The 15930-nt window shown below is 49.0% G+C and overlaps 1 protein-coding gene across 4 annotated transcripts in view; it reads right to left on the reverse strand.

The window, feature by feature from the left end:
• Nucleotides 1–15930, reverse strand: part of LOC309826206 (neurotrimin) — a gene marked incomplete at both ends in the record, with an annotated part of 942560 nt that overhangs the window by 394593 nt on the left and 532037 nt on the right. For all 4 annotated transcript variants that reach the window (XM_082660185.1, XM_082660184.1, XM_082660183.1 and 1 more), the window contains one exon: nt 4968–5052. In XM_082660185.1, coding sequence (XP_082516311.1) covers nt 4968–5052 — 85 coding nt within the window. The remainder of the gene's footprint in view (nt 1–4967; nt 5053–15930) is intronic.

Consider the following 15930-nt stretch of genomic DNA (forward strand, 5'->3'; position numbering starts at 1 on the left):
ATCCTCAAGGAACTTACAGCCCAGGTGGGGAAGACAGATCGGGAGCAACTAACCAGACAAATGAATGGGAAAATCTCAGATACAGATGATCGCTCTGAAGAAATAATCCAGGATGATATGTCAGCGTACGGCTGGTGGAAGTGGTAGGGGGTCACTTTTATTTGGGTGTCAGGAACAGCGTCAGGGAGGGGGTTCCACCTGAGCTAAGGCCACAATGATGAAGAGCTGCCCATGGGAAGATCTGGAGGAGGGGTACCTCCACAGCGGGGGCCATGCATGGGAAGGCTCTGTAGCAAGAGTACGTTTTCTGTGTTCACAAAACAGGAGGAAGGTCAGGATGTCTACGGCAGAGTGAGTGAAGGAAAGAGGGGGACCCGCACTCAGAGTTTATTAGCACAAGCCCTGGTCCAAGTCATGCCCTAGGAACTAGGGACAGAAACCTGAAGAAGGTGGAGCTGTGGCCTCAAGAGGCCGTGGAGCAGCTGGAGAGACTAACAGAGAATCCATCAGCTTCGAAAACGAAATGCTAAATGCTTTCCATGATATGAATTACATGCCACAGTCTCCTACAGCTGGAAGGGGCCCCCATGGCTTTTCTCAAGTATGGAAACCACATTGTTCTCTGCTATTCCGTGGAACTGCTATACCGAAACCCAACTTCCTTCTTGTGCATTTCTCAGACCTTTTATTTTTAACTCATATTTTTTAAAAAAGCACTTAGCAGATGACCCCCAAGGAAACAACTCACTTTACTAGTTGCGGCCTTATTTGGGGAAAACATGAAATGCATCCATCAAAGTTGTCCAGTGACATGCTGACATTTAGTGACAGTCTCTAATTAATGAGACCCACGCGCCGGGCCTCTCAGGCTCTCCTGCCCCCATCAGAGCAATGCAGCCCACCCACTGGGAGAGAGGGCGCTCTTCTCTGACCACCGGAAGACCACCCACCCACGCGATGATGGGCACATCTGCCTCCACGGCTGATGACCTCTTCAACCTCTGCGTCCACAGCCTGGCCTTTTGAGTTGGACCCAAGGCCCTGGGGTGAGACGCCTCAGCCTCAAGCCCTTCCACAACCAACACCCAGCTCATGCCCTTCGTGTAAGAACCACTCCACACATCTTAGTGGTCGAGCCCAGCTGTATAGAGGCTAGGGGATACTTCTGTTTGGTTTGCAGTCATCTCATCTGTTCAATAAACATGTGGGAGCACATGGTGCTCAGGGCATCACAGGGCGGGATCCCCGCTTCCAAGAGCTAGCAGCTCCCCATCCACGTGGAGAAGGAAAACAGAGAGATAAACAACATTGCAAGACAGGGTGTGAGACAAAATGAGCGGAGAGACGATGCCAAGTCTCCACAAGGAGTTGCGAGAACACAGAATGCGGTGGGGAAAGCTCGCCCTGCAAAAGGCCAAGGAGTCAGCATTCCAGCTCTGCCACGTGCTAACTTGTGTGAATTTAGGTAAATTCCCCTCTCCAGGCCTCAGCATCCTCATCTACAAAACAGACATAATTTAGTCTATTTCAGAGAGCTGCTGTGAGGATTAATTGTAACTAACCAATAACTGATAGTACCATTCATCATTCAACATTATTATTACTACTCCTCGTAATCTGGCTTCCAAATCTCCTAGCTGTGCAACCTTAATCAAATTATGTAAACTCAGTTTTCTCATCTGTAAAATGGGATAATCATAGCACCTACAACCAGAGGGGTTGTATTAGGGTTAAATGTTAATGTTATGAGGTTGGATGATGGGTGAGATAGTGTGTAAAACCCTTAGAATACTCCCTAAGACACAGTGAGTACTGGAGAAACTTCAGTTCATGTTATTATTATTGCATATTCTATTTTATGAAACCTCACCCTTTTTAAAAAAAATATTCATACAGACTACTGGCAGGAGGGCAGAAAGACTAGGAGACTGCAAATCGTCTGTAATTCTATTCAGACTGTGGATGCCGTATTAGGTGAAAGGCTTCCCGGTATGTCTACAAGGATCATTAGTGTTAATTGGAGGAAATAAAACATTCTAAAAAGTTTCCTCACATTAGAATCTGCTGCTGAAGCATTCGTTCTTTGGGAACTGCAAAAGATCCTCAAAAAATGAAACTGCTGAGAACAAAGCAGAATCAAATGAAATTAGAGCAAAAAAGTCCTCTGCTGGTTGAGACGAAAACTACAAGCATGAACCTCAGGGTCACCTGCGGTGAGAGGGAGAGGGTGGTTCTCAGGGCAGAGCAGGGATGGCTGTGGTCTGTGTAGCTTGGTCACATGCTGAACGAAAAAGAAAGAGGTGAGGTAGGGAGGGAGGGAGGGAGGAAGGAAGGAAGGGAGGGAGGGAGGGAGGAAGGAAAGAAGGAAGGGGAGGGAAGACAAAAGAAGGAAGAGACGACCCACATACACACAATAAAAGCAAAAGGGAAATAACCCAGAACCCTGAACCACTCGACTGTTGCAACCTGGAATCGGGTTATGTGCAAATTTAGCAATTTCTATGCAAACAAAATACATTCTGAAATTCCTACTTGCTTCTTTGCACACAGCATCACAAAATGCAGAGCCTGTGTTTGAGGGTTTAAGGGCTTCCGCTCCACAGAAGTGCAGCCCAACAAGGGGACCCTCCTTGTCTAGTGCAGGAGGGCCTGGGGAGGACGAAGGCCATCCTGTGGAGGCTTGAGCACCATCTGCACGGTCCACCTGCTGCCCCGCTCACATCCTACATTAGGCCCATGGCCAACAGGTTGGTGTCATGCAGATCCCAGCTCCTCTAATCCCTGCCCTGTAGGGCTCCCTCCACTGGGAGGGTCTTCCTCCTACCTGTCGGGAAGACAGTCAATCTCAGTGGCTGGCCCTGGACGTCAGGAGATGTTCCAGGAGGGCCTTTTTATGCCAGGGCTGGGCTGAAAAAGCCCCACCATAACCCACTCCCTCCATCTACAACCAGTCAAGCCCAGTGAGTCTACAGCATATGTGACAATGCAAACAAACGTGAGGGCACGAGAGACAAGGAGAGGGGCCTGGAGTGAGTCAGGAAGAGGCATGGTAGCAAAGACAAAGAAAGAGAAGCCAGCCAGTACATGATAACGCGATTTTTCAGAGGAGCTGCTCCAGGCCCCAGCTGAGCACCTGACAGATCCAGCAGAGTCCTCATTCTCATGAGCCTGGGGACGGCCCTCTGAAGACCAGATCCCTCCCTGCCCAAGTCCCCTCACTGTTCCTATGATACGGCGGCTACGTCTGTCAAGGCCCCATGGCTACTTCTTTATCCCCAAATCTCTACAGAGCTGACCGCCTTCCTCCTTCTCCTTGAAAGTACCTTCCCATCCATTTCTAAAATGTTCTCAGTAGGAGACTGTCTCCATCTTGTTTCTTGAGGGCTATATCTTGCAGCCACGGGTTAGGGAAAAGGGGGCATCCAGGGGACACTAAATGTCATCGACTACATTGCTTAGAGGTTTGTTTTTGTTTTTCTTTCTAAATAGTCTGAAATCAGGGCATATTTCAAGTTTCCATGAATCTTTTATAAAGCAGATACACAGTTATTTCAGGTGTGAGGTGTGAGGCAGTTAGACATTCAACCTTTGCTCAAAATAGTCCCTAACTCAGGGCGCAGTGGAAGAGGTGGGTTTCCGGAACCAGTGAGTACCCTGGGGGCATGAGCGCTAGCTCGCCAGAGACAAAGGAGCATGGGTGCTTGCAGACTATGACAGGCCCTTAAATCACACGCTTCCTTTGGCAATGTCCTGACAAGTCAGCTCTGTAACCCAGTGTCCCTTTTGCAACATTTTCTATCCCATGGGTATTGCCTTACGTGCACCATCCATAAACCTTAGAACAGTCACAAAAGGTGTAAAAGAGTGAGCAGCAACACCAAGGTTCTCTCTCCAAGAATCTTCACGTACAAAGGATGGGAATACTGCCATCCTGCCTTACAGTCCGCTCAATGGCCCAGGCTGGAAAACTTTATTTAAGCAGGCATACATTCTTCCCATGGATCTTCTTAACTTCTACCTCCAGCTGACTCTCATAAAATTCCAGAGTTAAGACCTCCCATTGCAATCACTAATTCTGTGTTGCCCTTCTGAGAGTGGTATGTTTGTAGACACTGGAAACTGAGTGAGCATTTCAGGAGGCCGGGGGGAAAGGGAGACAGATTCACCCTACCTTACTCAAAACATAGTCAAGATTCTTCTTCTCCTTCTCCAATTCCTGTCAGCCTTAACCCCAGACATCAAGCAGGACCCAAGCCAACACTGAGACCCAGTTTCCATTTGGGAGATGAGTTTTGAATATATTGCTTTAGTGGACAGCACAGTTAACCAAAGTAAACGATCTTTTCCACAGACGAATCACACTCATATCCATGGCTTCAATCTCAGAAAGCCATATTCAGACAGAGAAAGCACGTCCCTCTGGCTACCAGCTCGGGGCATGAAGACACCCCAGGAAAGCTCAGACACAGTCAGACCCAGGACAAAACAGCAGCTCTGCCAGCGTACAGGAGCGGGGCTGGCAACACCCCGTGGCACAGGCAGAGTGACGGCATTCACAGAAAGCCAGACCCGGCCTTTGGGACTCATTAACGCCAGAGGAGACGGTTCACGCCGAGCCCCAGCCAGGCCCCCAGTCACCACGGCCACTGGTTTCAGGTACAGACAGTGCTCAGGCCGCTGGCCTCCATCTCAGAGACCCCCTGGCCCAGCCTCCCCTCCTGCTTACCAAGTCCTGAGCCTAGGAGGCCAGTTTGGGGGAAACAGCTCATCTCTGGAACCTCTGAGCGTTTCCCTGTGACCACCACCTTTCCGGGGCAGAGCACCCAGCTCAGCCATGAATTGTGCAGCCCAGGGAAGCAGCGACCTCCCCGCCAGCAGCTGCAGAAAACACACCTGCACCTCTATCCCTCTCCCCCCATCCCCTACACAAATCACTGTCGATTCAGAGAAGAATGGCGGCTCCCTACCTGAGGGTGGCGCTCTCCCCCTGCCGGACCGTCACGTTGTCCATAGCTTTGGGGAAGGTGGCATCTCCGCTGCGCACGGGCACTCCTGTGGGTACAAGGAACAGCAGCCTGAGAGACACGACCACGAGGCACTTCCAGGGCAGGAACAGGTACCCACAGACCCCCATCCTCGACGGCCACAACTTCCCAGAACTCCGGCAGCCGCTCGGCACACGCCCCCTGGGCGCGCACAGGAAGTGGGTGGGGTGGGGTTTGGCGGAGGAGCGAGCACGGGGCCCCGGAGGCGCGGGCAGGAGAAAAGCGCGCAGACTCCTCCAAGTCTAGTGTTCCTCCCCAAAACCAGCCTCAGCGCTCCAGTCTCGGAGAAGCGGTTTCCACGGAGAACATCCAAAGGGGGCTCCCTCGGTGCTGCTTCAGCCGGGAAGGTGGCGGAGAGAGGCGAAGCGCAAAGACAGGTGCAAAGGTGCGGACGCGTCTCAGGAGCCCCTTCCTCCCGTTAACAGCTCAGGCATGGCACTTTGGAGAGGAGTAAGCACTTTGGTACCAAAAGGGGACACGGAGTGGGTTAGATCCGGCTACCCAGAGATGGTCTGAATTCCTCAGTTCCAACAAGGGCAAATCCAACACTTTCTTTTTAAGTTTCAGAGGCAGGGTAGCCAGCAGGAAACAGTCTGTAACAATAGCAGAGCCGGAAAGTGGAACACGCGGGAGACGCAGGGGTGAGCCAGGAGGAGAGGCTACGCCGGGCTTCGCGCGATCCGGACCGGGGATGCTGCAGCAGCCGCCTCGGTCAACTTCGTCCGAGACCAAATGCGCGCTGCAGCCTCCGCGATGCGGCCGGTCTCGGCTGGGCGGTCTCCGCGGCGGCGGCTGAGGCGGGAGCGCACGGCGGCGGACGCTCGCTCGCTCGCTCGCTGGGGAAGGCGAGGGGCTGCCGGCCCCGGAGCCGCGAGGACGCCACGCTCAGCGGCCGCCCCCGGCCTCCGCGCCGCGGGCCTCCCGGGAGCAGCCCCGACGCGCGCGGGCCCAGACCGCCGGGGTTGTCATGGCAGCAGCTCCATCACTGACCGCAGCTCTCCGCCGTGCAGGCGCCGAGCGAGCTGGCGGACCGCGCGCATCCCGGCGGGCGGCGGGAGCGGGGCGCAGGCGCCCACCTTAACCCCCGCCGCGCCGCGCCGCGGCCGCAGGAGCTCAGGCGAGGAGTTTAACCACTTCCCCCCTTGAAGAGCTGTCACTTCCAAATTAAGAAGAAATGCAAAGTTACTACACAGCCTCAATAAGCCCAAGACGTCTTAATAAGGGTCACAAACTAATTAACTAGGAAAAGAAAACTCTGCAGCATGCATGCGTGCACCTTTAAAATTATCAGATTAATACATTAGCATTTAGAGTAAATTTAAAGTGTTGGGAGGACGTTTTAGAATCATCTCATTTTTATTCAACAGGCAACGCCCACCCCACCGCCACCCCCCAAAAGCTACTTCAAACACCATTCTAAATAGAGATCTTCCATATATAAAACAAATGCAAAATCACAGAAGCCTCTTAGTGTGCGAAACTGGCAAAACCGCATCAAAATTTTGGTCAAGTTCAGACACTGACTTACATTCTTTATTCTTGTTTTGTCGACATTAAAAGATGTTAGCCCTGCAAAGTGCTCACTCAGATGAATGTGAGCCCCTGGCTTTATTGATACAGAGGGTTCCCAGGTGTCCTGGGCTTCACACTCCTGCGGAGCTGATTTCATCTTAAGAGGTGTGTTTTTCAAATTCTGGAAACCCAGGGAAAAATTGCATTGGCCTCAGTTGCTGTCACTTCTCCTCTCTGGCTGCTGTGGGTCCCTCTGTGCCTACATCTGCATGTTTCCTCTCACTTCAGCTCTGATGGAACGCAGTTCCTTCCAGCCTGGGCCTGGCTCCTGAGGGAGGGGGGAAGCCCAGAGTGGCACAGCCTACCCCACGTGCTAACACCAACATGTTCTCTGCTCAGGGACTCCTGTCTGAGCTCCCTGCACTGACCCAGATTCTCCCTGGGGACAGAGAGGAAGCAGCCGTGGCTCTGTTTTTCCCCTAGACTCTCTCTCAAATCCAACCAGGAAGCTCTTTTTTAAAACAACTGTTAAATAACAACAACAACAACAAATGTTCTTCCCAAAAGCCATCCAGCCACCACCAAAGAGACTGAATGATCCTAAGTGAATCGCTGTAACCGTAAGGGTCCTGGTGCCATGAGAGTGCATGCGTCTTTCAACTGGTCTCCCCACTTACGTGCAGATAAAACGCGGGTGAGTGACGCACGGGCATCTCACTCATTGTGCCCCAGTCACTCCAACTGCCCTGGGTTGGAAGGGATGGAGGAGGGTGTGCAGATGTGGAAGCCACGCTCCAAGGTAACAAAGAAAGACTGAGGAGGCATGGCTTCCTCTTTTAACAGGTGACCCGAGAGTGTACAACAATGTAAAGTCAAGCAACTCACACTGGAGATTTCAATTAATCCATCATTTCGCCCATTTTCCCCTCGTCTCCTCTATTGACTTTTACAATATTAAATTCTCAGGGAAATCCATCGCTACTTTTGTCCAGTGGGGACCAAAGAAAAAATCAATTGTCAACTTATGACCACAAAGAATGACTTTACTATCAAGAAAAACAAAAATGATGTCTTCAGGGTGCAGGAGGTTTTGTTTATGCTTTTGAAAGAACAGGAGGAGAATTTACCTATTTTAGTACCAATCCGTTCTGACAAGTCCCTACTTTACCTTCACTTTGCAATGGGAGTTGTGGAAGTAGGAAGTTGCATGATTTCACCAAGTTAAGATATTATATGAGCAGATGTCAGGTGTGAGGTCATGACTGCTGACCTCAGCCTGCTGAATTTGGGGTTCTCCTTATGCAGAGGCCAAGGAATTACCTGTAATCATCCACATCCATTTTAAGCACCACTCGGCTCCCCTCCAAAACTCCTCTTTGTAAACACGTCCCACCACCACAAGTGGAAACAAACACCAGCAGTGGAGAAGGAAGGGGGACTCGTTCTGGGCTTTGGAGTCATTTCCCTCCAGGCTTGAGAATGGCAGGGATGAGTCCTTTCATGATCAATTCTCACCCTGGCTCTTGCATCTAATTCCCAGGTAGGTACAAATGAGCATTAGTTTTTGCATCTAGGAATGTGGGTAATGACAACAACAGGCCTTCCCCAGGGGCCTACATACATGATTAACTCTACAGTAAAATACTTCGAAATCCACTTAAGGTGAAAGATGCTTTATTAATACATTTTGCCTGCCACTGCTTCATTATTATAGCTGGGCGGAAAAATAACTCTTCTTACAGGCTCTGGAAGATGTTACGTTTATACCAGTCTGCATGCGGTTGATCTAAGACGCTCACACCATCTTTGTCTCTGGCGGGGGAAGGGAGAGTGGTGAGCTGCAGCCTCCCAACCTGGCCGGCAGAAAACCCAGCAGAGATCAGGTAACGCTCAGGCTGGACAAAGAAAAGCCACTGGCAACCTCACAGCTGCTTTGTGGACCCAGGGATCCAAACTTTATTCAAAAATGGAAGTTTAGAAATTGGTGAGAGGTCAGAGATGCCCGCACAATTAACAAGGCAGAATCCATTTTATTGAAACTGCTGATTGAAGTGGTTTGACTAGATGAAGATCAAAATCACATGTCAACTCCCTTCTCATCCCCTAATCCCTAAATATAACCAAACACTTAGTGGCTTATCTTATATCCCGTCTCTTGCTTCATAAAAACTGCTGGATTTATTTTGTTTTTCCCAGCATATCCGAGTTAATGAAAAAGGAATGACAGTCAGAGCAATTTCATTATTTGTGTTCTTTATAGACATAACTTCCTTTCTACCTCCTGGAAAGCAGATTCCTAACGAGCGCCCACCTCCACTTTCTCCCCGCCACCCCCCTGCTGTCTCCCTCTCCATCCTCCGTTCCCTCCTGCACACACATATAGTGTACACATAAATCAACTTGTCATAGCTTGTCTCCACGCTGGCAGCTGTAATTGCTGCAGGTTATAAAAATATCTATAGGACAATGCCTTTCAAGCTCGCAGGCGTGCACACACACACACAGACACACACACACATGCACACACTGCCTGAGCAAAAGAAAACAATCATATTCCCTTTAATAATCCTGGGACTGCAAAGGACAGGGTGCAGAGGAGCTTGCTGGGTAGACTCTGGAGGGCTGGCAGGTAGAGGAGGACGCAGGGCTAGACGGAGACTCCGGGCGGCAGCAGCCCCTCCTCACTAAAGCAGGGCTGGAAAAGGGAAGAATTGCCAATGAAAGGGAAATTGTTTCAGCTGTTGCTTTTGTTTTTCTCTGCGTTACCTACAGCAAGCTGGGGTTGGCTAAAGAGCAGTGAATGTTCTACACACACGAGAGCCCGAAAGAAGAGCTCTAGCCTGAGACATGCCAGTGCCGCTTCTTCTCTAAAAAGGTGAAAGCCCCCCCTCTCCTGGTAGAGATTCCAAATAGGAGCACAGGCGAGAAGATGCGACACGCAGGGCAGTTAGAGCAGCATGGCACCCAACAGACCTCGCAAGTTTTAATCAGGAAAGGCGGTGTCCGTCTGGCTCAAGAGACGGCTCTAGGGGAGTAGGGAAGGGCCAGACTCTGGAAAGGTACCTGCTATTCTTTCCTCCTATGTGAATATAGGGTCAAAATGAACTCATTGTTCACCCAGGCTAGAGTCTGGTGTTGTTAGGATTTCAGCAGGGAGAGCCAAAGAGCAACTTGAAGATGAGGAAGAAGCGTCCAGAGAGAAGAAAGAGACCAGGAATAGAGAGAATTCAGGAGCATGGGAAGAAAAGGCAAAGGTGAGGCTGCCCGTGGACTTTGAAAGGTACATAAAGAGGAGGGGTGATCAGCAGAAAAGTTGGCAGGTAGACAAAGAAGTAAAGAAAAGCAGGGCAAATGATCAAAGTCAAAGTACCATCAAAGCAAAGGCCAGGTACCCAAAGGGGAGCATCGCAAGAGCCAGGGGTCTTTAGAGAAGCATCTCTCCATATCTAGGTTTGCGGTCATAATAAGACCCTGGATTCCCAGAATCACAGAATGATATGGTCAGAGGGGACATTGAAAGATGTATAACCCACTCATTTCATAAGTGGGAGGAGTGAACCCGGGAGAGAGGATCCATTATCATAGGAATAAAGTTAACAACTCATAAATCAGGACTAGAGCTCGGGGCTGATGGCCCCTGCTCCTGTGTTCTCTCCACTATACCTGGCAGGTAAGGACACTGCTTAAGGGCCAAATGACAAAACATCTCCTTTGGCTGCTACATCTGCGGCAAGAGAGAGAACCACAGAAGTGGTTATATTAACACAGAAGTGTTAACATTGCTGCCCAGTACTGATGCCTCTGGGCATCCAGTTATTCAGCTGAATTCAATGTCAGCCATTAAACTTCGACAAGCAGACTCTGAGTGCCTCTTGTGAGCCAGGAACTGTTGCAAGTTAGAGATACAAAGAAGAAAGACATTGCCCTGCCCTCGATTTGCTTACAATCTAGTGCTATCGGGGTTGTCAATGGTTCTATTTGCATTTACATCCAGGAAAGTTGAAGTTGTAATGAACTCAACCCAGTGCTTCCTGGAAGCCCCTAAGAACATTCTTGTCGCCAAGAACAACAGGCTGGGATGTGCCTCCCCCGTTGGGAGCAGTTGATTTCCAGGCACTGTGTGTCCAGGGTTCCAGGCGCTGACCATGGTTTCCTAAGATTCATTTAAAGAGGCATGGGGGGAGGGGCGGCGGGATATTCTCAAGGATTTAAAAATGTAGGCAAGAAATTCATCTACTCAACAAACACGTTTTCAGTGCACAATAAACGTCAGCTATGTGCTAGGTGGTGGATCCCAGTGCGGGGCAAGAGAGACAAAAACAAAACCCATTGTGCATCTAACACTGGCAGGGGAGACAGACATTAAAGCAAGAACTTTGCAAAACTGTAGATACGATGCTGATAAGCACCGTGAGGAACTGGAAGAACATACATGATAGAAGTTTCTCTGGGAATCAGGACAATCAGGAGACGCTTCCCTAAGGAAATGACTTTAAACTGGGACTTAATAGCGAGAAGGAGTCGACCGGGCAGATGGTGTGGGCGGGAATCTAGTTGCAGACAGGATGGAATGTATACAACCGGGGACGGCGAGGAGCCTGGGACGAAGCTGCCTTTTACATTCACAGACTGTGCTCTGTTAAACTAAGAGTGGGGACGTCTGAAGTGCTCTGATTGGAAAGCTCTAACTTCTCCCTCGTCCTGTGTTCACGCATTCATTGATCCATTCAGTGCTATTTATCAATTAAGAGTGACCAGGGGCTTTGGACTCAGACAGACCAGAAGTCAGACGTCCTCTCCTCCATCACTAGCTGTGTGACCTTGGGGCAATAACCTTGTTTGTGAAATAGTGATAAGAATGGTACATGGCACAAAGGGTGGTGTGAGGATGCTATGAGACTCTTGACGGACACAGGTGAGCACAGGGCCTGGCAGCTGTGGGGCCTCCGCATGGGGACTGCACGGAGGCCAGCGCGTGTGCTTCCCTCCTTCGGAAGGGGTCTAGGTGTGATATTTGTCCCGAGAACCCAAGAGCAGCCCTCTGAGTGCCAGATCTATGAATACCATCCCTGTGCACGTCCTGAGGGGCTTCATCCCAGGGACAGAACAGAAACATCACGCTGAGATGTGGTCAGAAAGGGAAGTAGCTTAGCCTTCAAACCAGGGCAGGAAGAAGGTGACCCTGCAGTTCCCACCCCAGTGTCTTGAAAAGCACACAGGATCCAGGCCTGTGGGAAACAGCCTGAGCTTGAGAAAGAGGATGGGGCTTCCTCTCTGTGCGGCAGCCTGGGAACTTCTGTCTGCCATGCTCCCATATATACCTGAAAAGTGGACAAACAACCTGAGAAAAAGACAAGACGCCTCCATCTCAGCGGTAAATGAGCAGCGCCTCTGACCACCTTCGTGGAACTTGGGCCCATCTTTGCTCCCGTGGGCCTGGTGGTGGCGTCCAAAGCCCCCCTACCCACCCCCAGGTCCAGATTTACACCAGTCACTGGATACTAACGTGCATTGCTGGCCTCACTGCTCCCAGTTTCTACCCTTGAGCATCCCAGGGCTGTGCTACAGGATCGGCCAGACTCCATTTCCAAGGTTTGCAAGATGCAGCCCAACCAGAGCCAGTAGTGGCTTCTCACAGAGAAAGAGCCTCTGGACGGTAACCGGCCACCCCAAACTTGGAGCTTAAACCCCAAATGTACCATTAGAGGAACTTGGCTTTCCTCCCCAGCCCAGCCCCATGCCTTTCTCCTTAATCAATCGTCTTTTACTCATGTCTCTTTTTAAACTTTTCTCTGAATTTTCTGCATTTTCTCCCCAGCCAGGAGCAACAGCAGAAGTGGTCAAACTTAATGAGACAGGAATTTGCTCAAAAACTCAGTTGTACTTCTTATTGGAGGTGGCATTTTGTAAATATCATTTTATAAACCAGAGTCTCTGGATCCGAGTCTTAACTCACGCCATCATTAAATAAGTCACTTGCTTTTTTTTTTTTTTTTGCTTTTTTTTAGCTTCTTTGTTTTCAGAAGAACCAACGTCTCCATGATATGTGAACCTTTGAGAAGATCTAGTGTCTAATACATCCAAATGGGCTAATGCACTTCTTTTTTTTTTTTTTTTTTTGCTGTACGCGGGCCTCTCACTGTCGTGGCCTCTCCCGTTGCAGAGCACAGGCTCCGGACGCGCAGGCTCAGCGGCCATGGCTCACGGGCCCAGCCGCTCCGCGCCATGTGGGATCCTCCCAGACCGGGGCACGAACCCGTGTCCCCTGCATCGGCAGGCGGACTCTCGACCACTGCGCCACCAGGGAAGCCCGGGCTAATGCACTTTTGAAAGCTGAAAGTACTGTTCTACAGTAAGATGACAGCCCGTAGAGGGCTGGGGTCAAGGGTACTGCATTGGGCCCCCAATCTGTCACTTATTGGCTGCATGGAGTTCCCCAAGTCACCTCCACTTTCCTTCTAAGTGAGGAGTTTGGATTAAATGACCTCCTAGTCCCCTTCCAGCTCTCAGTCTATGGTTTTAATGCTTCTCAACACTCTTCTCAAAAGCAGTGTATCTTCACGTCCGCTTATGGGTTCCTCCTATAGAGAAATAGCCCTCCTCACCCTGTCCTTCCACTGTTCCCATTCACCAAGGTGTCCACTTCAAAACTCGGAAAACTGTGGCACAAAGTAATTAATGAGCCACACTGGACCTAAGGCAGGCGATGGAAGAGGCATGATGATTAAAAGTCTTCCGATAAAGGGTTTCTTTAAGGAAAAGAAAATCCCACAATGCAACCAGCAATGTTAATCTTCAATAAACAGGCTGTTAATATTTAACTGGAATTTATTTAAACCTACAGTAACTGTCCCATTAAATCTAAATTAATTGCCCTTTGGGGACTCTTCCCCTAAAGCCGAGCTGGGACATGGCTGTCCAGATCACAGTTCGTGCTAGGCATCCAGCCATAAAGAGGATGTTTCAGCCATCCATTTAGGACTAGATGATTAGCATATCATGGCTGAAAGGGCTTTAGAGGTCAACTAGACTAGTAAGTTTTATATTCTGTGTCTTTGGACTTTCTGGGGACCTGTTTTCCCCACCTCTTCAGCAAGGACTTTATTGTGTGTTCTATCTTTGTGTGTCTCTCTCTCCAACCTCTTCATTCTATTTTGAAATTCCCTCTCATTCTCTTTCCTTTCTGTTAGTGATTATTTTTTCTTTTAGACTTCATATTGTAGACTCACTCTGCTGTGTTTTTGTCTGTCTCTCCTGAGTTTCTAAAGAGAAGCCACTTAAGATATATAGCAAATTCTGTGTGTGTGTGTATGTGTGTGCGTGCGCACATGTGTACGTATATATAATTTTATGTGTCACAAAGAACATTTTTATAATGGCAGTTGTATGTAAAAGACTAAAAGCTGTGAAATAATCCCCAAGTCACACAGCTTTAGAAGGGGCAGTGAGACTGTAATTGGGTGGAAATGATCTTTGCTATCCCTGAAATCAATCAATAATTTTTATTATAAATGTGGTCCCAGCTGAAATTCTGGGATGTTATTTTGCTATGATTTTAACCCATTCACAGCATTCCTACAACAACGCACACACACACACACACACTCATTGCGTGCATCAAATCAGTTTACTAGTGAAACGTGGATTACAGATGACCACCTCATCAGATGCATTAGTGTTCAAGCTGCGTTAATTTTCTCAAGAAGTGGGAGCTGGTTAGGACTAAAAGAACTCACCCTGGGGTTTCTGAAGGTGTGGGTCCCTGAGTCAGGCATATGAATGTTCGCCTCGCAGGGCCTGGTGATGGGGAGAGGGATGCGGTCCTCCATGGATTTGGGCGGGAGAAACATAGGGCAGAGCTGAGGGGCAGGTGGGCAGATGGGAAGGTATCCCGCACATTTTTAAGAGGACCAAACCCGTTCTCAACTGTTTGCTTGTGGAAGGCTTTACATGTGTACTGCCTGTAGAACCCATGTTTCTTTGTATTTCTGTCGCCATCAAGTTAGATGAAAGACACCACACAGGGACTTCCCTGGTGGCGCAGTGGATAAGACTTCGCGCTCCCAGTGCAGGGGGCCTGGGTTCGATCCCTGGTCAGGGAACTAGATCCCACATGCATGCTGCAACTAAGAGTTTGCACGCCACAACTAATGAGTCCGCATGCCTCATCAAAAGGAGCCCTGGAGCTGCAACTAAGGAGCCCACCTGCTGCAACTAAGACCTGGTACAGCCAAATAAATATCAAAAAAAAGACACTACACAATCCTCACAGTGTCTTCAGCTGGAAAACAAATCCTCTGTATTCAAAGCATCTTTATTCTTTACTTTATTGAATCTTATAAATTGAAGAAATGACTGAACACATTTCTACATGCTTATGCATCTCCCTGGCTTTTCCCACGTCTGTCCCTCATTATGCATTTGCCTTTGGGAGTTCAGGGTCTTTCGGGACAAAGCAATGGAGGCTGCAGATATAGCATCACATCCCTGCCAACCTGGGAGTTGATGTGGGCTTTCCCTCCTAGAAGGGAATGATTTCCCTGAACCATGTGTACACTTTCTTCATCTAGGGTACCAGAAAGCTACAAGTGGTGCTGCAGGTGATGAGATAGTCAGAGCCTCTTGGGAGTGGCCTGGCAAAGTGGACTTAGATGGGGCTCAGGTAGCTCTGAATCTGGGGAAGGGAGAGCAGGGAAAGTGTTGTGAGCGGACATGTGAACATGGACAAAATATGAAAATAATTCACCTAAGCTTTCACGGGAGTGTCCCCAAGGTTTTAGGACCAAAGATGACTTAGAAAGTCGGTAATGAGGAGACTTTTTTTCAAAAGCAGAGAATTAGCTTAACGCTAAGACACAAATCAGGATAGATTGTCATGTTTCTATATGGAGAAGTATTAGTACCAGAATCTCCAAGGGACAGTTGCTGGGACAAACCAAATGCAATATTTCTATCAATGACCTGCCAAAGGGAATTCAGAGAGGATTCTCCCAAGTTTGAAGAAGACACTAAGTTCCCTTAAGTAATTAAATCTTCAGTTGACCTGGATGAGCTATAAATAAGCCACAAAGTTATGGGAGCGTGCAGAGAAGTGGGCAAATGCAATGTAACATATTTGAGGAAAGATCATGGAAAATGTACTTTTTGATGCTGGACTCTGGGCAGCGGGATAGGAACGGTGACGGAGTGGACAGAGGAGTGTGGATGGCAGGGTTAATGGCTCTGACTTTCAGTCCAAGCTCCACAAGTGGCCAGCTTGACCTTTTAATAATTTTGATAATTGATCATTTGACCTTGGATAATTTTCTTGACCTTTGATAATTTTCTTACCTCTCAGAGCCTCAGTTTTCTCCTCTATTACATAGGAATATGG

This window comes from Grampus griseus (assembly GCF_964374135.1).
Source record: "Grampus griseus genome assembly, chromosome: 8".
Classification (NCBI taxonomy): domain Eukaryota; kingdom Metazoa; phylum Chordata; class Mammalia; order Artiodactyla; family Delphinidae; genus Grampus; species Grampus griseus.